Below are 25,402 nucleotides of genomic sequence, written 5' to 3' on the forward strand. Positions count from 1 at the left end.
ATCGGGGCAAGCCCGCAAAGTTTGGCTTGTGGTGAAATTTCAAGGATGCGCCTGGGGCGCATTGAATTGCGCCTGAGGCGCACTAAAAAGTTGCACAATAAGTCAAACTTTGAAGGCTCGCCAAAAACACTCCCGAACTCTAATTTGTGCATGTTTCAAACCGTTGAAAAGTTTATTGAGCCTACTTTATAACCCAAGTGGTTTGCATAAAAAATTGTGTATGGATTAAAAGACATGACAATTTTACCCTCAACAGGTCAAAAAACAAAAACGAATCATTTTTGGAGCAACCCAACTAGATTGGACTTCTTATTGACTCCAGATGCTGGCCATCAAACCAATTCTTCTTCTTTGAAACAGCTTGGAACTTCATCTAGTTGGACCACTCCTAAGAAGGGGTGGTTTTAAGATCAACCGTGATACATCTTTAAGAGCGTTTTTTTGCATGATTAGAGCTTTGCGAAGAAACCCATGTCTCTTCAATTTTGCAGGTGCTAAGATTGTCAGACATGGAGCGAAAATGAAATTATTTTGGAAAATATTTATCATGAGCCAATCAAACACTGGAAAATAAAATTTTAAAGTTTGTTTTCTGAAAAAATACTGTATTTTACATAGAAAACATTTTACATTGTAAAATATTTTACATCGAAACAAATGGAGCCTAAATGTAAAAACATTTTTTTCGAGAGTCCCCCGGAAAAATTATCTCTATCCAATACCTATAGATGCTCGATCAAATCATCTCATTTTTTAGTTTGGATGCGTTCTCCCAATTGTGCTGCATCATGCTAAGGATCCCCTTAATCATGGTTATCTTCATTTCAAAGATCAACAATAAATGCTTTTTTCACTGATAATAGAAAAAAGTTGTCTCAGTAAACCTTGGACTGAGATTTAACTAATTTTACCCGCGTGCTGTACAGATTCTTGGTTGTTCATCCTTGTGTAGGTTAAGATGGAGAAGGTTTCATGTATATATTCTCAAAGGACAGAGTTTATGGAGTATTCAGTGTCCTAGTGAGGCTTCCTGGGTTATGAGGAAACTGCTGAAGCTGCGCTCTACCTGTCAAGGCTGGATTAGACACATCATTGGCAATGGACAGGATACATTCCTTTGGACAGACAATTGGCATCCTTTAGGTGCCTTATATCAGAGGTTTGGGGAGGCTGTGGTGACAAATAGAGGTCTTGCCTTACGTGCTAAGGTGTCTTCTATTGTTGGTCAAGGTGGATGGAACTGGCCAAGGCAAAGGAACAGAGCTGTGTTGAACATTATACGGAATACTCCTGATACCTTTTTGCCTACCGTCTCTGAGTGTGATAAGGTTGCCTGGACCTTAACTGCTGATGGTTTTTTCTCTGTAAAATCTGCTTGGGAGGCATGTAGACATCGGTCTCCTATCCAACCTTGGCATCCCTTGGTATGGTTTAGTCAAGGTGTGCCACGGTGGAGCTTTATTGAGTGGCTTGCTATCCTGGGCAGGCTATCCACTAGGGACAGATTGGTCAGTTGGGGTGTAACTGCGAGTTCCCAGTGTGTGTTGTGTTTGAATGGTATGGAGTCTCATAATCATTTATTTTTTGAGTGTGACTTCTCTGCTGCTACTTGGGGGCAAATTATGATACGTAATGGCATTTGTAAGGCTGTTGTGCCTCTATCTCAAGAGCTTGAATGGGCTGGGCAGAATCGTGCGGGTAAGGGTTTCCGGAATTACATTTATAAGCTGTCTTTGGCTGCTTCAATTTATTTTCTTTGGGGTGAACGGAATTCCAGGATCTTTCAAGGTAGTTCCAAAGGTATCCCTGAGGTTGTTCGTGCCATTTTTGATGCCATTCGAGCCAGGTTAAGTTCTTGGACTACTGTGAAGTTTACAGCCCAAAATAGGGGGTTGTGTGATGATTGGCTTATAGATTCTCAAATTTTTGGGATCAATATGTGTAGATAGGAATCTGTATTTTTTCGTTTTTTGAAACTACTGTATAGGTTTGCTAGGGGTATGCCCCTATGAGGTTTTGTAGCTTCTTGTGGTTTTTGGTGTTATAAAATTTTTTACTTACCCAAAAAAAAAAAAAAAGATGGAGAAGGTGCCAAGAAGTCTGGTTTTAACCGCAACTCCATTTTCCTGCTTGCTTCTCCGAATTCACCGAATTAATCATTCCTTTGTTCCTCACTAGTTGCCACTTCCAATCTCGCCTCTTGATGGTCACCGATTTCAGACTTCAGTCCATGGGTAAATATAAGAAAATTTTCTCCCATTTGTCAAGCTACGAAGTCATTAATCCAGCAGCAAATGTAAGTGTGCATTGCTTTCCAAGAACAGTTGTCGGGCTTCACTACCACGACCATCTTGCCATTAAGACAGCAGAAATCCCCAAAGGTTACTCCATGCTCGATTTCAAGAAGTTCTCAGAGATTCTTACAATCGAAAGATACAAGATTCATCACAGACGTCATAGACGGAAAAACCCCACGTTTATACCCATATCTCACAAAAAGTCAAGAGTCTTTATGAACGAAGATGAGATGGTGACCATGATGAAGGCATTGGGTTTCAGAGTTGTCGTCGCACAGCCTGATATGATGGCCAATATGGACAAATTTTGCGGAGATAGGAAACTCTTGCAGCATGCTGGTTGGTGCCCACGGTGCTGGGCTTACAAATGCTGTCTTCTTGCCAGAAGGGGCTGTCCTGGTGCAAGTGGTGGGGCTGGGCATAGATTGGATATCGAACACTTGCTTTGGCATTCCAGCTCTAGGAATGGGTTTGAATTACATAGATTACAAAATTGAACCAGAGGAAAGCTCTCTCATCTCTTTGTATGGCAAAGATCACCGTCATTGTTGATCTGAAATCCATAACCTCGAAAGGGTATGAGGTTGGTAGGGCTGTGTACCTTATAAAGCAGAATTTTAATATTGATGTTGTGAGGTTTAGAAAGACTCTAGTCAAAGCACTTGGATTTGTGTTCCTTTGGGCTGAAGAAACAATGTTTTGAGATGAATCTTTCTAGTAACTTCTGAAGATACAATTACGAAAGAAAGAGGAATCTGTGTTATTGGAAGTGAAAGAAATGATGAAACACATCGATTTGTAAATTGTACTCTATTTCTGTGTTGGTATTCGCTTTCTTTTTTTGGCCAATAGGATAACTGATTCATAGATAAACGGTACGATGAAAAACCATCAAAGAGCATATCCATCCTTAGACAAAGGCGTAGATATAGCCAATCTAGTGGATAGGCCTCCCATGTAGAGACATCTACACAACCATAACCCCTACTAGCTAGACAGTGAGTCACACCATTTTCCACTATGTTTAACAAAACTAAACTCACACACCCGAAAGTCACATGCCAATCTCCTAATATCCTCCACAATAACTTCAATATCTCTATGAATAGCCAATTCCCCCTTGATCATCCGAATAAGGTTCAAAGAGTCGCCTTCAAATTGAGCTCTCATAATCCCAAGCATAGATGCCAAAATAAGTCCCTCCCTAGCTGCATATGCTTCAGCAACTAATGGGGATAGATCCCATTCATAACAAGCCTCAACGGATAGATGCAACTCCATGCAAATAATTAATCCATCCAAAAATGAAGTCCATAAGCTCCTCAAATTTGTGGAAGTGCATATGCTCTATGGGAGATGCAGTACCATGGGGAGGATTATATGGACTAGAAGAGTAATCCCACCAGATTAACAATGAGGCTCCATTCGTCTGACCAGATTAAACTTTGAATCAGACTAAGCTTTTGCTGCTAGCTAGGATTAAGGAATAGCTAGGAATGAATATCTATTCCGAGTGTCATGTCTACACTCACCATTTCTCCCAGTTATGCAATGTTCGTTCACGTTTCTAACTAAAGGGCAGACTCAGCAGTCAACACGAGCCATATCATTTTATATGAAACGAATGCAGATGCATTAGTAATTATTAGACGACGACAAATGCAGATGTACTATTACCTTCTCTAGGCTTTCTTCATTCAGTTCAAGGCAGTTTCCTCATGCTATTGGTTCCAAAGCAACTATTTCAGGGATTTTTTTCCCATTAAACGACGCTCAAATCTCGATACCCATCTTCATAGTCGTCACAGAACTTGGAAAGGAGCCGCATGCTCCTCGTAGGTTGAACCTCACAACATTTCCCTCAATTTCGTGTAGTGCCACTTTACCACCTTCTCTTTACCACCGTTCGCAACGAGATAGAGTCGATTTCATCCAGTGCACCCTCGACATTTTCTGCAGTCAATGGCAACTTCGCAGCAGAATCTGGTGTTGCTGCTTCTTTTGCAACTGAATAACAAACAGAGTTAATTACAAATTTTGAATAAAAATACCATAAAGTACCATCAACTACCGCATGATGGAGAACAAAAATCACATTTCAAATCTTTCCAGGACTCAAACGCTTCTATTTGTCTCAAGACGAAACATGATATCTATCTTTAGAGAGAGAGATTTGCCAAGTCACTCGTATACCAAGAATTCCATAAAACGAATGCAACCAGGTTTACCAAAAAAATTAAATATGCAACCCAAGCACAAAAAGACACAACCAAGGACGGACACAGGATTTGGCGTTAAAGGCGGTAAATGTACATACAACCAATACAAATTGCAATGAAAATGTAGTTAACTGAGCGTTTTAAAATTAACAGAAAGAATTCTTACACGAGGATAAAAAATTCTTGCATCAAGACCTTTAAACCCGTGAGAGAGAGTGTTTGCCATTCTCGTGTCTCAAAAATTTGGGAACTAGTAGAACACTAATGTTATTTTTGTTTTCCATCATTCCTGAAGAGGAAATTCAGAGGAGTCACTGCCAACCAAATTGAAAACTATCACACCCAATTATTACTCATATACTAACTCCATGCATTACTTATCCATAATTATATCCCGCCCTTAATAAATGATTGTCAGACATGGAGCGAAAATGAAATTATTTTGGAAAATATTTTTCATGTGCCAACCAAACACTGGAAAATAAAATTTTAAAGTTTGTTTTCTTTGAACACATTTTACATGGTAAAATATTTTACGTCAAAACAAATGGAGCTTAAATGTAAAACATTGTTTTGAGTGTCCCCACAAAAAATCATCTCTATCCAATACCTATAGATGCTCGATCAAATCATCTAATTTTTTAGTTCGGATGCGTTCTCCCTATTGTGCTGCCGTCATGCTAAGGATCCCATTAATCATGGTTATCTTCATTTCAAAGATCAATTATGAATGTATCTTTTGCTGATAAAAAAAGTGTCTCAGTAAACCTTGGGACTGAGATTTAACTAATTTTACCTGTACAGATTCATGGTTGTTCATGCTTGTGTAGGTTAATGCAAAAACCTTGGGAAGGCTTTCAGATTGTTGGAAGATGGAGAAGGTGCCAAGAAGCCTGGTTTTAACCGCAACTCCATTTTCCTGCTTGCTTCTCCTCTCCTTGCTCTACACTGTCAAAATCAGATCATGTGAAATCCATCAAATCAATGTAATTATGCTTCTTGAACTCAATGAATTTGCAAGCTTTTTATAAATCAGGGGTTTGTTTATAGAGAAAAATTTCTCACCCACCATTGACTTGGTCAATATCATTGCTTGGAAATGTCAGGGAAGAAAACGCATTCGGGCGGGAGTCGCATAGAAGAACAACATCGCATGCATTTTCTCATGAAAAGACTACAGAAAGGTTTCTCCTTCTTCTTCTTCGACTTCTGCATTTTCAGTATTCAACATCAGCAGAAGTCTATAAATCTTACTTACAAGCAGGGGGAAAATCTCTAATGACATGATCCTTGGTCATTCTCCCTTCTCTCAATTTGCTTCAAAACATGGATTCAACTAATAGAAATCTGAGATACTAATATTCAAGTCTAGTTTGTTTATCCAATGGAATTGCATGCATGCATACAGGAATTAAGAATCAAACTCAACTGGAAGCAACTGGATCAGCTTGCCATTATGACTATCACACCGAAGTTTGTGTGTCCAATAGACCAGTAAAGGATCGATACACTTACAATGAAGGTTTATGTATCATTTGATCAAGGTATGCCTGAAGACGATCGCATAATCATTCCATACATGAAGAAGGAAGATAAGTGGACCAGTAAGGATCGATACACTTACAATGAAGGTTTATGTACCATTCGATCAAGGTATGCCTGAAGACGATCGCATAATCATTCCATACACGAAGAAGGAAGATAAGTGGATCACAGGAACGGCCATTTCGTCAGTGTAGATACTTTGGGGAAACATCTCCACCCCTCCTCCACCTTGTGAGTACACTCATAATGTCCCCACCATAGTTTTCTCATCCGGCGGATCCATGGGAAACATATTCCATGAATTTACCCAATTAATCATTCCTTTGTTCCTCAGCAGTTGCCACTTCCAATCTCGCCTCTTGATGGTGATGCAACCAAAGATACCCATAGATAATGTAGAGAGAGAAACTCCCAAATGGGATACAAAAGAGACTAGCTCTTGATAATATTTGTTCAAAATGATAAAAAGTTGCCAAAAGAAAGGACTCCAACACCTATATATAGACTCAATACAAAAGACATAAATACCCTTCCTACATACTACATCATACTCCCCTACTAAAAGAAACTTGTCCTCAAGTTACGGTAGTGTCCTCCGGCAAATAGGGCACCAAGTGTTGCACATTGAATGTGTTGGAGATGCTCAAGTGAGAGGGTAAGCGGACTTGATAAGCGTTGTCATTGATCTTCCGCAAGACTTCACAAGGACCCACTTTCCGATCGTTCAACTTCATGTAAGCACCGTGAGGATGCCTATCCTTGCTCAAGATAACCCAAACAAGATCCCCTTCTTTGAACAAAACCTCCCTTTTGTGTGCATCGACGGCTGCCTTATACTTCGCATTAGACTTCTCAATGTTGAGCTTAACTTGAGAGTGGATATTCTTCATAAACGTAGCCATATCTTCCGCCTTGGAGTGTCCCCTCTTAGGGGTTGGTAAAGGAACGAGGTCAACCACACTAGAAGGTTTCAACCCGTAAATCGCTTCAAATGGGGAAGTGTGGATGGTGCAGTTTAGAGAAGAATTGTAAGCAAACTCCGTCAAATGAAGAATTCCATCCCAACTTTTTGGATGTTCACCAACTAAGCATCGCAACAAATTCCCAAGACTCCGGTTTACCACTTCCGTTTGACCATCGGTTTGAGGGTGAAAAGAAGTACTAAAGCATAAGTTAGTGCCAATCTTCCTCCACAAGGTCCTCCAAAAGTGGGCAAGAAACTTAGCATCTCTATCGGAGACAATAGAAGTAGGGACGCCATGCAACTTGTAGACCTCCTTGAAATAGAGATTGGCAATGTTAGTCGCATCCATTGTCTTCTTACAAGGAATGAAATGAGCCATTTTTGAAAACCGATCCACTACCACTATGATAGAATCACTCCGCCTTTGCTTAGGAGGAAGCCCCAAGACAAAATCCATACTCACGCATTTCCAAGGGCTTTCCGACACCGGTAAAGGCAAATACAATCCCGCATTAGTGGCTGTTCCCTTACTCCGTTGGCAAGTTTGGCACCTTTGCACATAGCCCCCCACATCTTTACTCATTCCCGGCCAATAGTATGCTTCTTGAAGCAATGCTAGAGTCTTATCCTTGCCAAAATGACCCAACTTGTGACTTTCGGCCAACAATTGCTCCCTTAAAGAGCAGGTAGGGACACACATTTTAAGTTCTTTTAAGAGAAATCCATCCTTCAACATGAAACATGGATCGACAACCTTGTTACCCCTTTGCAAAGCATCGATTATCTTACTAAAATAAGGATATTCGGCATAGAAAGTGCGAAATTCTTCAAACCCAACAACCTTGTTCTTCATTTCCACCAAGAGAGCCACTCTTCTACTCAAACCATCGGCCACTTTGTTGAGAATCCCTGATTTGTGCCTCAAAGAGAACGTGAATTGTTGTAGATAAGCCACCCACTTGGCATGCCGTTTATTGAGGTGTTGTTGGCTATTGATGTATTTAAGAGCTTCATGATCGGTGTTGAGGACAAATTCCTTGCAGGCAAGGTAGTAACTCCAATGCTTGATGGCTTGGACAATGGCATAGAATTCCAAGTCATAAGTAGAGTACTTGAGTTTAACACCGTTCAACTTCTCGCTAAAGAAAGCAATAGGTTGACCACCTTGGCTTAAGACTCCACCAATTCCCACTCCCGAAGCATCACAATCAAGTTCAAAAGTTTTGTCAAAGTCGGGTAAGGTCAAGATAGGAGCTTCCGTAAGCTTGGACTTCAACAATTTAAAACTCTCGGCGGCTTCTTGGGACCATATAAACACCCTTTGCTTGAGGCAATCGGTAAGAGGAGCCGCGATACTACTAAAGTTGGCAATGAACCTCCGGTAGAAGGTAGCTAACCCATGAAAACTCCTCACTTCATGAACACTTGTAGGCGTTGGCCATTCCACAATGGCCTTAATCTTGTCTTCATCCATGTGAACCCCCTTTGAAGACACAACATACCCCAAAAATACCACCTTATCAACAGCAAAACTACACTTCTTCAAGTTCCCATAAAACTTCTCTTTTCTCAAGATTTCAAAGACTTGTTGGAGGTGGAATGTGTGATCTTCAAAACACCGACTATACACCAATATATCATCAAAGTACACAACTACACATATACCCAAGAGAGGTTGAAGCATTTGAGTCATTACCCGCATAAAAGTGCTTGGAGCATTGGTAAGACCAAAAGGCATCACAAGCCATTCAAAGAGGCCATGAGGGGTCTTGAAAGCCATTTTCCATTCATCTCCCGAGCGAACTCGAATTTGATGATAACCACTTCTTAGATCAATCTTTGAGAAGACCTTTGAACCGGCAAGGCAATCCAACATATCATCTAGCCTTGGAATGGGAAAGCGGTACTTGATAGTGATCTTGTTGATAGCTCTATTATCCACACACATCCTCCACGAACCATCCTTCTTCAGAATCAAAAGAGCCTGCACCGCACAAGGGCTAAGGCTTGCCCTTATGTAGTCTTTCTCTAGAAGATCCTTAACTTGCCTTTGAATCTCTTCCCTCTCCTTTGGAGACATTCTAAATGCAGGCTTGTTCGGAAGGGGCGCCGCAGGTACCAAGTCAATACAATGTTGAATATCTCGCAAAGGAGGCAAGACGGGAGGCAACTCTTGAGGAAACACATCAACATACTCCTTCAAAAGTTTAGAAATCGCCTTGGGAACAAACGACACACCCATATCCGCCATAGGAACCAACACTAGAACATACCCGGTTTCATGACTTTCCTTGAGAAATCCTTTAGAAGCAAGCAACGTAGTGGGAGGAGGCTTTGTAGTCACCTTCTCCTTCATAGGTAACAAAGTGAATTGTCGCTTCTCCTTAAGGACGGTGTAGGTATTCTTCTTTCCATCATGGATGGAATGCCTATCATATTGCCACGGGCGACCAAGTAGTATATGACAAGCATCCATAGGTACAAACATCGCACCAAACTTCATCAAAGTACTTTTGCCGAATGGAGAAAGATATCAAGCACCTTTTAGTCACCTTGATTTCATTACCCTTCTTGAACCAAGAAAGGGTATAAGGATATGGGGATGCTCCTCCACTTTGAGTTGTAACTTGTCCACCACCTCTTGAGAGACTACATTCTCACAACTTCCGCTATCAATAATCATGTTGCAAACTCTACCACCAACATTGCAAGTGGTGTAAAAGATATTGGTACGCAACCAATCTTCATTACCAACATCTTTAGGAGTAAGGAGAGTCTTTTTTATCATCATCGCATAGCCTTCTTCTTCCTCATTATCACCTCAAATTTCTTCACATATTTCTTCGTCATAAACGGGAATATCATCCTCACAACCTTGTTCCGTAACCTCCTCAATGAAAAGTGCCTTGTTACGACCTCCGAAAGTCTTACGACAATCCGAAGACTTGTGACCCGGTTTCCCACACTTGAAACACTTGAAATCCCCCACTTTGGAATTGATTTCGAGCCCCCGAAGCATCGGATTGAGACTGATTTTGAGCGGGTGTTGAAGTTTTATCCGCACGGTTTTGAGTACCAACTCCGGAAGAAGCACCTTGGCCACCACTAGAGGAAGAACCACCTCTAGCATAAGGGTAAAAGGGCCGCCCAGACTTGGAACCGCCTTGATATTGTTGCCCGGATCTCGAAAACTTCCTCTTTTCTTGCTTTTCGGCCACCAAGGCCCGATTGTAAGCTTCCGAAACCGTCCACAAAGTTTGCATAGCGAGGGCATCTTGGATTGTGATTGTCAACCCACTTATGTACCTTGCAACCATTTGATCTTCACTTTCATTCAAATAAACTCTAGCAACAAGTTGATGGAAAGCCTCCGTGTACTCATCAACACTTCCAACTTGTTTGAGATTATGCAAATTCTTGTAGAGATTTTGCATATAGTTGAAAGGCAAGAATTGTTCATTGAGTTTCTTCTTCATTTTCTCCCATTCTCTAATCTTTCCCTTTCCTCTTTGTAGCCTAGTTCCTTGCAATTGCTCCCACCAAGCGGAAGCTCTTCCTTTGAGGCGGATAGCCACTAACTTCACCTTCTTCTCCTCGGAGACGTCTCCATAATCAAACACACTTTCAACCGTATTAATCCAGTCAACAAACTCATCCGAGTTAAGACTTCCATTGAACTCGGGAAGTTCAATCTTGATGTTCTTCTCCCACCTATAAGGAGAGTGAGTGGAAGGTGGCCTACGCCAATTCGGATCACCAAAAGGATTGTCAAAGTGACTTTGAGAGTCCTCGGACCCTCCACTACCCGCACGCGACACTTGCAAGCCTTGCACCATCGCCGTTAGGGTAGCAACTTGTTGTCTCAACTCTTGAATCTCAGGGTTTTGGTTGCCAAACTCATTCTCCTCACCATTGTTCACCACAAAGCCTATACCTCTACCTCCTTTTCTACCTCTAGCCCGATAAGCCATTACAATACCAAAATTCAACTCCAAACAAGTAAATCCACCCCAAATAATGAAAACCCAATCAACTCAGCCACCAATTTCAATAGAACAACCCAAAAAACACGTAATCACCAATAATCATACTCGAATCGACAGCTACGGAGCAATCTAGCAACAATCCAGCAAAGAAAATAAGGAATTGACACTTACCCACCTTAGATCTTGTCCGAAATCAGCAAAAATCAGTCCGAAAACTCTCAAAACCCACAGATCTGACTGGAAATCACTGTAGCAAGCTCCGAAACCACTGTAGCAGTCTCGAAATCAATGTAGCTGTGCTCGAAATCACTGTAGCTGTTCCGAAATCACTGTAGCAACTCGGAATCACTGTAGCAGCTCCGAAACAGCTCCGAAATGGTCCGAAACAGGCAGATCTGGGTTTGAAACTTCGATTTGAGTTCCGAAATTGCAGATTTGAGCTCGAACATGGCTGGGTCTTGTTCAAACAGGTCCGAACAGTTCCGAAATCACTGTAGCAGACTCGGAATCACTGTAGCAGCTCCGAAACAGCTCCAAAATGGGTAGATCGAGCTTGAACAGTGCCGAAATGGCTGATTCAAGTTCGAACAGGTCAGATCCGAAGGGTTTTGGGTTGGATTCAGGGCTAAATAGGGTCGAAATTGAAGTATAGGGTGTTAGGTTGGATAGATCTGAGGATTTGGAGTGATTTGGGAGCTCCGGCGAGATTTTTCGGCTCCGTTTTAGGTTTCCGGCGAGAATTCCGGCGAGATTTAGGTTTCCGGTGAAGTCTCCGGCGAGATGAACAGTGGGGATCGAGCCTAGAAGCTCTGATACCAAATGATGCAACCAAAGATACCCATAGATAATGTAGAGAGAGAAACACCCAAATGGGATACAAAAAAGACTAGCTCTTGATAATATTTGTTCAAAATGATAAAAAGTTGCCAAAAGAAATGACTCCAACACCTATATATAGACTCAATACAAAAGACATAAATACCCTTCCTACGTACTACATCAGATGGTCACCGATTTCAGACTTCAGGTCATGGGTAAATATAAGAAAATTTTATCCCATTTGTCAAGCTATGAAGTCATTAATCCAACAGCAAATGTAAGCGTGCATTGCTTTCCGGGAGCAGTTGACCATCTTGCCATTAAGACAGCAGAAATCCCCAAAGGTTACTCCATGCTTGATTTCAAGATGTTTCTCTAAGATTCTTACAATCTAAAGATACAAGATTCATCACAGACATCACAGACGGAAAAACCCATGTTGATACTTATATCTCTCAAAAACTCAAGGGTCTTTATGAATGAAGATGAGATGGTGACCATGATGAAGGCATTGGGCTTCAGAGTTGTCATCGCACAGCCTGATATGATGGCTAATATGGAAAAATTTGTGGAGATAGTAAACTCGTGCAGCATATTGGTTGGTGCCCACGGTGCTGGGCTTACAAATGCTGTCTTCTTGCCGGAAGGGGCTGTCCTGATGCAAGTGGTGGGGCTGGGCATAGATTGGATATCGAACACTTACTTTGGCATCCCAGCTCTAGGAATGGGTTTGAATTACATAGATTACAAAATTGAACCAGAGGAAAGCTCTCTCATCTCTTTGTATGGCAAAGATCACCCTGTCATTGTTGATCTGAAATCCATAACCTCGAAAGGGTTTGAGGTTGGTAGGGCTGTGTACCTTATAAAGCAGAATTTTAATATTGATGTTGTAAGGTTTAGAAAGACTCTTGTCAAAGCACTTGGACTTCTTGGACGCTCAGCTCCTTTGGGCTGAAGAAACAATGTTTTGAGATGAATCTTTCTGGTAACTTCTGAAGATACAATTAAGAAAGAAAGAGGAATCTGTGTTATTGGAAGTGAAAGAAATGATGAAACACATCATTTTGTAAATTGTACTCTATTTCTCCATGTTGGTATTCATTTTATTTTTGGCCAACAGGATATAACCGATTCATAGATAAACGGTACGAAGAAAGACATCAAAGGACATATCCATCCTTAGACAAAGGCATAGATATAGCCAATTTGGTGGATAGGCCTCCCATGTGGAGACACCTACACAACCATAACCCCTACTAGCTAGACAGTGAGTCACACCCTGTCGGCTACGTTTAACAAAACTAAACTCACACACTCGAAAGTCACATGCCAATATCCTATATCCTCCACAATAACTTCAATATCTCTATGAATAGCCAATTCCCCCTTGATCATCCGAATAAGGTTCAAAGAGTTGCCTTCAAATTGAGCTCTCATAATCCCAAGCATAGATGCCAAAATAAGTCCCTCCCTAGCTGCATATGCTTCAGCAACTAATGGGGCAGAGATCCCATTCAGCGCCATAAATCTAGCAGCTACAAAGCGCCCATCCGAATCTCTCCCAGCCAACCCCACTCTTCCTTGACGGCTGCGAGCATCAACCCCGCATCAAAATTAATTTTGATCATCCCCCCAACGGCAAGGACCATTGCTGAAATGGGTTCTGTGGGTCCGGACCCCTCTCAACCCCCAACTGTGTGTTGGTATTCGTTTGGAGCCATTAAAATTTTAACCAAAGAAATTTTTTGTTTGATATAGAGTTTTGTGTTGTAAAAATTTTCAATACGATTTTGTCACTATTGAACTAAAATTCTAGGGTCGCCCCTACATGTAAGCATTTGTGTCTGTCTCGAGGCCCTCTAGATTGGTGGGGGTCTATAAATTACTCAGTACATTCTTATCTTCCTTCCCATGGTTCCTACTGAAGTTAATAATCATAGAGGATCTGATTCTTTGAAAAATGTTTGTTAACGGTGTGTTAAAGACAAAAGTAAAACCAGATTCAAAATTGCATGTTAGATGTTTATTAAGTAGGGAATGAAAAAATGATACATTTGACATTTAAGGTGGCTTTTGTAGTACTAAAAACTTAAAATGAGGCTTTATAGCTACGTTTCTGTTCAGGATGCTAATCCCCTCCTCTTGTTCAAGATCTTTAGGTTGGATACTAGCTCTGCTCTAGTTGCTTTTCTATGTTCAGTGAATCGCTATGGAAACAAAATAGAAGAAGTGCAAATGCCTAACCACCGATGAGGGGCTAAGGAATGGTGACTTCTATGACGACTGAAACATTTAATGGTGACCTTTGTGAGCTACCAACGGACCCTGGGAAGAGTCCAAGACCATGGAAGCGATCAAAGGAAGATGGTAATCAACCACTGTGACACTGTCCTTTTGTCATGTTCTCATACAGGTACAACTGTCACGTCCTCGATTTTACACATAATTATAAATGATTTACATAATAAAAATACTCACAAATATCCGTACGGTACCCAAAAGATCACTGTGTTCTCATTTCCTTAGTTAAGCTTCCAAATTCACAAAGTTTCCAAAATATTACAATATAGGCTCAACGGCCCCAAATCAACATAAGTATCAAATGTCGAAAGAGGATTAAGGGTTACAATATTCCAAATCAAAAGAATTACAATTTAAGTTACGAATACATCTTTCAAAATAAATTTACAAAGATGAATAAGTAACTCCTTCGGTTAGCTTTCAAAAATAATGACCACACTCCAAGCACGCCAAGCAATGCAAGCTAGGGTTCCGGGTTAGCACCTGAAAATAATATAAGGCTTGAGCTACACTAGCCCAGTAGAAAAGTCTACGCAAACTCTATATGCAAATGAGCGAGACGAATGAACAAATGATAAAAGATCACAAGACAACGGAGGAAGCACAACTTTCATGAACAAGTGTCCCAAAATCTCCAAATTTTCTTTTATTCAACCCATAAATCATATCCGTTCAAATCGTGTCTCAACATGTCGTGTCATTTATGTGTCTGAGCCGAAGCTCCTGCCGGGCTAATTTTGGGACCCCGATATCCCCTGCCAAGCACCCACCTTGAAGGTTAGGCCTTGAAAAAAAATATTTTGAGCATTAGCTCCTGCCAGGCTAATTATGGGACCCTGATATCCCCTGCCAGGCACCCACCCGTCGATGGGCCCTGAATGTTCGCGCGTCATTTGCAAGTTCAAGTGTATCGTTCGTAAAACATTGCGCAATTCGAAGCTCATCCTTAACATTTCAACAAAAGAATTTACATTTTCGGACAAAACCAAGTTGGATGTCTCAGTGATCATGGTACCATGCATTTACCCAAGCCATCATCATATATAATAAACAAATCATTGTAGCCCCTGGAAAGGCATTTAGGCTTGGAAAAGAAAAGTGGAACGGTACAGGAGAAGTTTTGCTTTTCACTGGTGGTCTACCGGTAGGGAACATGGAGCTACCGGTAGGAATTGTAAACAGTGGGTGCAAGTTTCAGCTGGTAAGAGTTCTACCGGTAGAGATAAAAATACTACCGGTAGGTGGGAAAAAAATTAACAATCCTACCGGTAGGGAATAAGTCCTACCGGTACAAATGCAAAACAGAAAGGCCACCATTTTTGCACGAGGAAAAATCTGAGACAGGCTACCGGTAGGAGAAAAGTTCTACCGGTAGGAAGCTAATTTTTCTAGCAACACAACAGCGTTCTACCGGTATAACGGACGGGCCTACCGGTAGGAATCCAGAATTTGACGATTTTTCATCAGATAACAGATTTTGATCCAGACCAAACAACAATCAATATCAGCTCAAACAAAGCATGGAAATACTCAAACAAGACATAAGAGAACCCAAATAACATATAAAGAGAGGTAGAATTTCCTACCTCGAGTATCCAAACCGAAATCAAGGAGATTGTGCAAACCCTATCTTCCGGAGTCCAAATCAAGCAACAATACACCGAACCAAGCTTTGTCCAACGCGATACAAGCTCGAATATACTAGTAGACGATGGAGTTAAGCTTGATTGTTGTGAGTTTTGAGTGATTGGGTGAGAGAGTGAGAGACTTAGAGGAGAAATGGAGAGAGAGCTGAGAAGAAGAAAATGGGAAAAAAAGAAAAAGTTCTCCTGGTATACACGGCACACACACACATGCACAAATCACACAAACACCCATGGCTTTCAACTTCTCACACTTTGACCCCCAACTCTAACATTTTCATTAATCCATCACTTTTCCATTTATAAAACAATAAAATTATAAAATGAATTTACGGGTCTCTACATCCTACCCTCCTTAAAGAAATTTCGTCCTCGAAATTTTTCATGCCAAAACTAGTTAACACACATATCACCTATGCATGCAAAACCTCAATCACCAATATTATGCAACATGTTAAACATTAAAATACTTCAATCTCGGATACTCACGTTGGGTTACTCTGGGAATAAATGTGGATACTTCTCTCTAACCTCATCTTCTCGTTCCCAAGTTTGATCATCGCTACCCTGACTTCTCCATAAGACTCGTACTAACGGTATCGTCTTACCCCTCAACACTTGATCGCGCGAATCTAGGATACGGACCGGTTCTTCCCCATAAGACGCATCGGCCTCTAACTCGAGTTCGGACCATTCCAACACATGCGACGGATCAGGTTCGTACTTTCTCAACATAGACACGTGAAAGACATCATGAACACCCGATAGCCTCGGTGGTAAAGCCAAACGATACGCAACCTCCCCAATCTTTTCAATAATGTCGAACGGCCCGATATAACGCGGCGATAGCTTCCCCTTTTTCCCGAAACGAGACAAACCTCTACGCGGCGATACTTTGAGGAATACATGATCCCCTTCTTCAAAAGACAACGGGCGACGACGACGATCGGCATAATTCTTTTGTCGGCTTTGCGCGGTTAACAATCTTTGGCGAATCACCTTAACTTGTTCGGTCGTTCTCTCTTGAGCTTCTTTAAGGCGCCGACGAATTACTTTCAAGCTCTCGGAGGTCTCCTTAACCATATCCGGTCCTACAAGCGTAGCCTCTCCCAATTCGGTCCAACACACAGGCGATCGACACGGTCTTCCATACAAAGCCTCATACGGTGCCATTTCGATACTAGATTGATAGCTATTGTTGTACGCGAACTCGATTAATGGCAAGTGGTCCTCCCAACTACCCCGGAAATCCATCACGCAAGCCCGAAGCATGTCTTCCAAAATCTGAATCGTTCTCTCGGATTGCCCATCGGTTTGAGGATGATACGCGGTACTAAATAGAAGATTAGTGCCCAAAGCAGCTTGTAAACTCTGCCAAAAACGTGCGGTAAATCTCGGATCTCGATCGGACACGATGGACACGGGAATCCCATGAAGTCGAATGATCTCTCGAATATACAAACGGCTAAGCGCATCAACGGAATCGGTGACCTGAATGGGTAGGAAATGAGCGGTTTTAGTCAAACGGTCCACAACTACCCAAATAGCATCATGCCCCCTTGGCGATCTCGGTAAACCTGTAACGAAATCCATGGTCACATGCTCCCACTTCCACTCGGCCACTGGTAATGGTTGCAATTCCCCCGCGGGTCGTTGATGTTCGGCTTTCACTTGTTGGCACGTGAGACACTTGGACACGAAAATCACAACGTCCCTCTTCATTCCGGACCACCAAAATTGTCTACGCAAATCATGATACATTTTCGTTCCTCCCGGGTGAACGGCTAACGGAGAATGATGAAACTCTCGTAAGATTTCTTCCCGACACGAAATGGGTACGAACAACTTTCCTTGATAGCGCAAGCTTCGGTCGGCGTGAATCATCCACCCTTCTTGAGCGTTTCCACTAAGGAATCTAGTACGGAGTTCCTCTGCTTCCTCATCATGTTGCTGGGCCTCAATCACTCTCGTCGATAAAGTCGATTGTACCGTCAAGTTGCATAACGTGACCCCTTCCCGAACTCCCTCAAAGTGCATGGCGTAGGAGCCCAAGTCGTTCATTGCTTTCCACTCATGAATCGCTAGGCTCGCTAGATGTGTCGGTTTTCTACTCAATGCGTCAGCCACAACGTTCGCTTTCCCCGGGTGGTATTGTAATTCAAAGTCATAATCCTCCAAATGCTCCATCCAACGGCGTTGACGAAGGTTAAGTTCCTTTTGAGAGAATAAGTATTTCAAACTTTTATGATCGGAAAAGACTTCAAACTTCTCACCATACAAGTAATGACGCCAACTTTTCAAAGCAAATACGACGGCTGCAAGTTCTAGATCGTGTGTCGGGTAATTCCGCTCATGTGTTTTCAACTGTCGTGACCCATACGCTACCACTCGTCCCGCCTGCATCAACACGCATCCCAACCCTTCCTTAGACGCGTCACAATACACAGAGTAGCCAACTCCACGGTCGGGCACAATCAAAACCGGCGCGGTAGTCAATCGCTTCTTTAACTCCTCAAAGGCTGTCTCACACGAGTCACTCCAAACGAATCGGGTCCCCTTACGTGTCAATCTAGTCAGTGGTGCCGCTAAACGAGAGAAGTCTAAAACGAAACGGCGGTAGTACCCAGCCAAACCCAAGAAGCTTCGAATCTCGAATACGTTCTTTGGTCGCTGCCAATTCATAATCGACTCTATCTTTCCGGGATCAACAGACACTCCACCCTTCGAAACCACGTGGCCTAAGAATTTAACTTCGGATAACCAAAACTCACACTTACTAAGTTTAGCGTATAGCTGGTGCTCTCTCAAGAGTTCAAGAACAATGGTGAGATGGGCTTGGTGTTCCTCCTCCGTAGGCGAATAGATCAAAATATCATCCACAAAGACGACGACGAAGCGATCAAGATAAGCACGAAAAATACGATTCATCAAGTCCATGAATGTAGCTGGAGCGTTCGTCAGTCCGAAAGGCATAACAACGAACTCATAGTGGCCATAACGAGTGCGGAAAGCGGTTTTAGGGATGTCCTCTCTACGAACCCTCAATTGGTGATAACCGGACCTCAAGTCGATTTTAGAAAAACAAGTGGCACCCCGAAGTTGGTCGAACAAATCATCGATTCTAGGCATGGGATACTTGTTCTTAATGGTGACTCGGTTTAGCTTACGGTAGTCAATACACAAACGGAGTGAACCATCCTTCTTTTGCGCAAAAAGAGCCGGTGCTCCCCACGGAGACGTACTTGGACGAATGAATCCTAGGTTCTCCAGTTCTTGTAACTGAGTCTTTAGCTCTCTCAATTCGGCGGGTGCGAAACGATATGGAGGTACGGAGATAGGAGCGGTACCAGGAAGTAGATCAATGGTGAACTCAATCTCTCGCTCGGGAGGTAAACCAGGTAACTCTTCCGGGAATACATCCGGGAAGTCGCAAACCACTAAGGGTAACTCCCCACGCATGAAGGCATCCTCATCTAACGTCAAACTCGCCAACAATGAATAAACCGACCCTAGCTCACGAGGCCCACATAAATAAGGTTCCAATGGTTCCCGACGCTCCCCAAAGAATTCGAAGCAAGGACCTTCGGGAGGACAAATACGAACTCGACGCTTGAGACAATCGATAGTAGCATGAAACGTGGATAGCCAATCCATCCCCAAGATAAGATCAAACCCCGACATTCCTAAAACGATGTAGTCGAACACGAAACGATGATCACGAATAACCAACTCACAATCTCGACAAATACGGTTAAGAGGTGTTCTACCCCCTAGAGGTGTTTCGACAAACAAAGGAGGACTAATAGTGTCCGATTCCAATTCCAAGGTACACACAAATGATGCAGCAATGAAAGAATGCGATGCTCCAGAATCAAAGAGTACTTTAGCAAATGAGTTGAACAAAAGAAAAGTACCCCTCACAACAGAAGTTTCCGGAGCCTGAGAAGTGGTAGGTGGGATAGCAGAAGTGATGTTGAAAACTCGCCCCTGGGTACCCTGACCCTGCATAAAACCCCCTCTCTGACCAGAACCCTGAGCAGGCGCGGAAGAACTCGCTCCCTTATCAACCCCGGAACTCTGAGCTGACGTAGTCTGACGAAAGTAAGGCTGCTGCTGCCTCTGAGTACCCCTAAACGGCTGGCCCACATTACGCCCCGTTCCCGGCTGCTGCACAGAACCTGACTCACTGCGCGCTCCCGACCCTTGAGGACAACTCCTTGCGAAATGATCCGTTTTACCACAAATATAACAAGTTTCCCCGAGGCGTGGACACTGAGCACGAACGTGTCCAGGTTGATTACACTTAAAACACACAGGCAAAGGCTTAGACAGAACACCCCGAGCCCCCAAAGAAGAAGGCGGCCTAAAGTTCGACGAACTACCCTGCGGTGTCTGAGATGGTTCCCTTGCCCTTTTCCTCCCTTGGCTTCCAAAGCTCCCCGATGAAGAACTCGTGTTCACGGTTGGTTGTCGTGGTTCCCAAACCCCTCTATTACGTTGCGCCTCTTTCGGTATCTCAATGCTCCTCGCACACTCAACTACCTCGGCGTATTTTGTCTTGCGTTGTACCATTACCATCCTCCTTACGGTGTTGTGCAGTCCTTTCTCAAAGCGTCTACATTTCCTCTCTTCCGTCGCCACCAACTCTGGCGCAAAGCGAGATAAAGATTGGAATTTTTGTGCGTACTCCGACACGGTCATGCTTCCTTGCTCTAACTTTTCGAATTGGTCCCTCAATTGGTCACGGCTAGTTTCTGGAAAATACTGCTCCTCAAATAACGCCTCAAATTCAGCCCATGTCAAATTCTCAACATCTGGCTCATCTATTTGAGCTGCGGTCCTTGCCGCTCTCCTTGCATCTTTCCTACTTTCAAGAACGGATTCCCACCATTCACCGGCCTCCCCAACTAGTTGCACCGCCACGATACCTACCCTAATGTTATCTTCGGTGATATTGAGAGCTCTAAAAAGCTTACGGATTTGGGCTAGCCAATGGTCAGCCACCAAAGGGTCGCTACTGGTTCCATCGAACACTGGAGGGTTTCTACGGCTAAACTCTCGCATCGCCACGATAGCTCGATCCTCAACATTCTCCCTAGGTGCTTGGTTTAGAAGATTTGCAGCCGTAAGTGCTGCGACGAGATCCCTAGCAAACTGATTTTGAGCTTGAGGTACTCCTGCACCTCGACCGATCCCAGCCCCCAAATTCCCACCTGGGTTCTCCCCATGCTGACTAACCTCGTCCTCAAGAGGTACCCCACGGCCACGACCACGGCCTCGACCACCCCGGGTCCCAGCCCCAACTCGTCTGACACGGGTCTTCGGAGGCATCTTACTACATGATATACAAAAGAAACTATTAACCACAACATTAAAACTACGGGGTTGAAGCCCTCAACTTCGCAACACGGGTTAATAGCTCTACACCACTCTACGATAATGAAAAATGCAATGCCACGTAATCACATGAATGTTAGTCACACAAGCATGCACAAGTTATGTTAGAAGGCGCGACATTTTGAACCCATGAGACAAAACGTCTCCCCACGGTCTCTAGGTGTTCTAAACCTATGCTTTGATACCAAGTTGTCACGTCCTCGATTTTACACATAATTATAAATGATTTACATAATAAAAATACTCACAAATATCCGTACGGTACCCAAAAGATCACTGTGTTCTCATTTCCTTAGTTAAGCTTCCAAATTCACAAAGTTTCCAAAATATTACAATATAGGCTCAACGGCCCCAAATCAACATAAGTATCAAATGTCGAAAGAGGATTAAGGGTTACAATATTCCAAATCAAAAGAATTACAATTTAAGTTACGAATACATCTTTCAAAATAAATTTACAAAGATGAATAAGTAACTCCTTCGGTTAGCTTTCAAAAATAATGACCACACTCCAAGCACGCCAAGCAATGCAAGCTAGGGTTCCGGGTTAGCACCTGAAAATAATATAAGGCTTGAGCTACACTAGCCCAGTAGAAAAGTCTACGCAAACTCTATATGCAAATGAGCGAGACGAATGAACAAATGATAAAAGATCACAAGACAACGGAGGAAGCACAACTTTCATGAACAAGTGTCCCAAAATCTCCAAATTTTCTTTTATTCAACCCATAAATCATATCCGTTCAAATCGTGTCTCAACATGTCGTGTCATTTATGTGTCTGAGCCGAAGCTCCTGCCGGGCTAATTTTGGGACCCCGATATCCCCTGCCAAGCACCCACCTTGAAGGTTAGGCCTTGAAAAAAAATATTTTGAGCATTAGCTCCTGCCAGGCTAATTATGGGACCCTGATATCCCCTGCCAGGCACCCACCCGTCGATGGGCCCTGAATGTTCGCGCGTCATTTGCAAGTTCAAGTGTATCGTTCGTAAAACATTGCGCAATTCGAAGCTCATCCTTAACATTTCAACAAAAGAATTTACATTTTCGGACAAAACCAAGTTGGATGTCTCAGTGATCATGGTACCATGCATTTACCCAAGCCATCATCATATATAATAAACAAATCATTGTAGCCCCTGGAAAGGCATTTAGGCTTGGAAAAGAAAAGTGGAACGGTACAGGAGAAGTTTTGCTTTTCACTGGTGGTCTACCGGTAGGGAACATGGAGCTACCGGTAGGAATTGTAAACAGTGGGTGCAAGTTTCAGCTGGTAAGAGTTCTACCGGTAGAGATAAAAATACTACCGGTAGGTGGGAAAAAAATTAACAATCCTACCGGTAGGGAATAAGTCCTACCGGTACAAATGCAAAACAGAAAGGCCACCATTTTTGCACGAGGAAAAATCTGAGACAGGCTACCGGTAGGAGAAAAGTTCTACCGGTAGGAAGCTAATTTTTCTAGCAACACAACAGCGTTCTACCGGTATAACGGACGGGCCTACCGGTAGGAATCCAGAATTTGACGATTTTTCATCAGATAACAGATTTTGATCCAGACCAAACAACAATCAATATCAGCTCAAACAAAGCATGGAAATACTCAAACAAGACATAAGAGAACCCAAATAACATATAAAGAGAGGTAGAATTTCCTACCTCGAGTATCCAAACCGAAATCAAGGAGATTGTGCAAACCCTATCTTCCGGAGTCCAAATCAAGCAACAATACACCGAACCAAGCTTTGTCCAACGCGATACAAGCTCGAATATACTAGTAGACGATGGAGTTAAGCTTGATTGTTGTGAGTTTTGAGTGATTGGGTGAGAGAGTGAGAGACTTAGAGGAGAAATGGAGAGAGAGCTGAGAAGAAGAAAATGGGAAAAAAAGAAAAAGTTCTCCTGGTATACACGGCACACACACACATGCACAAATCACACAAACACCCATGGCTTTCAACTTCTCACACTTTGACCCCCAACTCTAACATTTTCATTAATCCATCACTTTTCCATTTATAAAACAATAAAATTATAAAATGAATTTACGGGTCTCTACAACAACACACACAACAAAATTAGTTAGCAAAAGATGTATACTTTTTGTGTTACCGTGATACTAAAATAATGAAATCATATTTGGCAAAATCTCATACAGGTACAACACACACAACAAAATTAGTTAGCAAAAGATGTATACTTTTTGTGTTACCGTGATACTAAAATAATGAAATCATATTTGGCAAAATCGAAGAAAAACAGAACCTGAAAACCACATAAAAATGATCAACACTAGTGTTGACACTATGTTTTTAAAATAGATTTGTCACTGCATTGGTGATCCTTAGACGTCTATCCCCAAGATACAATGATCGAAATCCAATCGGGGGGTATGGCGGACAAACGACTCGAGTCTTTTACTCCCTTGTATGCAGACTCAAGACTCATATCACTTATCAGTAAGTAAAATCAATCAAAAAATTACTCCCTATTATTCGAAAAAATAATTGATGGAACCACATATATCTAGAAGTATTCCTGACTCTTCCAAATAGTCACGAACAAAGAGGCACTTGTACTATTCATCCAAACAAGTGTCAAAAGATAGACACAACTCCACGCAAATAATTAATCCATCCAATAACTGAAGTCCATAAGCTCCTCAAATTTGTGGAAGTGCATATGCTCAGTGGGAGACGCAGTATCATGGGGAGGATTATATGAACTACAGGAGTAATCCCACCAGATTAACAATGAGGCTCCATTCATTTGACCGGATTAAATTTCGAATCAGACTCAGCTTTTGCTGCTAGCTAGGATTAAATATCTATAGTGGAATATCTAGGAATGAATATCTATTCCTAATATCATGTCTACGCTCACCATTTCTCCCAGTTATACTATGTTCGTTCACGTCTCTAACTAAAGGGGCAGACTCAGCAGTCAGCACGAGCCATATCATTTTAAATGAAACCAATGCAGATGCATTAGTACTTATTAGACATCGACAAAAGCAGATGTACTATTACCTTCTCTATGTTTTCTTCATTCAGCTCAAGGCCAGTTTCCTCATGCTATTGGTCCCAAAGCAACTATTTCAGGGATTTTTTTTCCCATTAAACGACGCTTGAATCTCGATACCCATCTTCATAGTCGTCACAGAACTTGGACAAGAGCTGCATGTCCTTGTAGGTTCAACCTCACAACATTTCCCTCAATTTCGTGTAATGCCACTTTACCACCGTCTGCAATGAGATAGGGCCGATTTCATCCAGCAAACCCTCCACATTTTCTGCAGTCAATGGCAACTTCACAGCAGAATCTGGCGTCGCTGCTTCTTTTGCAACTGAATAACAAACAGAGTTAATTATGAAATTTGAATAAAAATGCCATAAAGTACCATCAACTACTGCATTATGAAGAATAAAAATCACATCTCAAATCTTTCCAGGACTCAAATGCTTCTATTTGTTTCAAGACAAAAAACATGATATCTACCTTCACGGCTCAAATTCCTTTATTTAATGTTGGACACATTGAATAAAGGAATTGGCTAGTGGTTTTTCTCCTGGCAAGAAAAAATCAAAGCTTTCTACCTCACCCAGCTCCATTATGAGAGAATCAGCCATAGCCAATGATCCACCAGATAATCAACAAGGGGCTTTTACACTTCCAAATTCTCATACAAGTACATCTTAAAAATTAAAAATGATCGTTTTCTTGATAAAGACCGGCGATAATAACAAGAAATGCCAAAAAACAAAAAATCCAAGCACCGACAAAGAAGATCGACCTGAATTAAATTAGGTAAATGGAATGATGAAATCGATGGCCTAAATGTACTAATGTACAAGTCGATACTTGAAATGCAAGGCCAGATTCACTTTAAAGAGAATTGATAGCAGTCCGTGACCGAAGATGTAATGAGATAAAATATGCATACAGACACATATACATATATAGAGAGATACATATAGAGAGAGAGAGATAAATAGGGACGACGACAGTTTACCTTTGGGCGAGTAAGGAAGCGACGAAGCGTCGGACATAGAAATCGCGTCTTTAAATTACGAGTTTGAGAATGTTGAAAAACGATGTCGCACAGCTGGATATTTCGCGAAGGTTTATCAAAACGACGTCGGTCGGTATTGATAGAGACTTCGCAGCTCCAAACTGAGAAGTCCATTCAAACGAAGTGGCACCCTATAATTGGTAAATTGTGAACTCATC

The 25,402-nt window shown here is 42.2% G+C and overlaps 1 protein-coding gene, 2 long non-coding RNA genes and 1 pseudogene across 5 annotated transcripts in view; 2 read left to right on the forward strand and 2 right to left on the reverse strand.

Annotated features, from left to right (window-relative positions):
- LOC131307249 (uncharacterized) overlaps nucleotides 1-25,142 on the reverse strand; it is a 55,952-nt gene extending 30,810 nt beyond the window's left edge. The window contains exons 1-3 of one of the 3 annotated variants that reach the window (XR_009194053.1): nucleotides 24,966-25,125; nucleotides 24,202-24,518; nucleotides 12,651-12,784 (exon numbers count right to left, since the gene is read on the reverse strand). This is a non-coding gene — a long non-coding RNA (uncharacterized LOC131307249). Of the gene's footprint in view, nucleotides 1-12,650; nucleotides 12,826-24,201; nucleotides 24,519-24,965 lie in introns of those variants that run through there. The other 2 variants (XR_009194055.1, XR_009194054.1) reach the window with 2 other exon arrangements.
- Nucleotides 1-25,402, forward strand: part of LOC131307247 (mRNA cap guanine-N7 methyltransferase 1-like) — a 59,017-nt pseudogene that overhangs the window by 28,464 nt on the left and 5,151 nt on the right.
- Nucleotides 2,285-12,788, forward strand: LOC131307246 (xylan glycosyltransferase MUCI21-like). The gene is made up of 2 exons (XM_058333657.1): nucleotides 2,285-2,381; nucleotides 12,175-12,788. Exon 2 carries the CDS (start codon nucleotides 12,267-12,269, stop codon nucleotides 12,786-12,788), a length of 522 nt encoding a protein of 173 aa, XP_058189640.1. The 5' UTR covers nucleotides 2,285-2,381; nucleotides 12,175-12,266.
- Nucleotides 3,118-6,422, reverse strand: LOC131307248 (uncharacterized). Its single transcript, XR_009194052.1, has 4 exons — nucleotides 5,946-6,422; nucleotides 5,586-5,833; nucleotides 5,313-5,459; nucleotides 3,118-4,304 (listed from the first exon to the last, which is right to left on the reverse strand). It is a non-coding gene; the product is annotated as an uncharacterized LOC131307248 (long non-coding RNA).

The sequence above is a fragment of the Rhododendron vialii genome, chromosome 11a (assembly GCF_030253575.1).
Source record: "Rhododendron vialii isolate Sample 1 chromosome 11a, ASM3025357v1".
NCBI classification, from domain to species: Eukaryota; Viridiplantae; Streptophyta; class Magnoliopsida; order Ericales; family Ericaceae; genus Rhododendron; species Rhododendron vialii.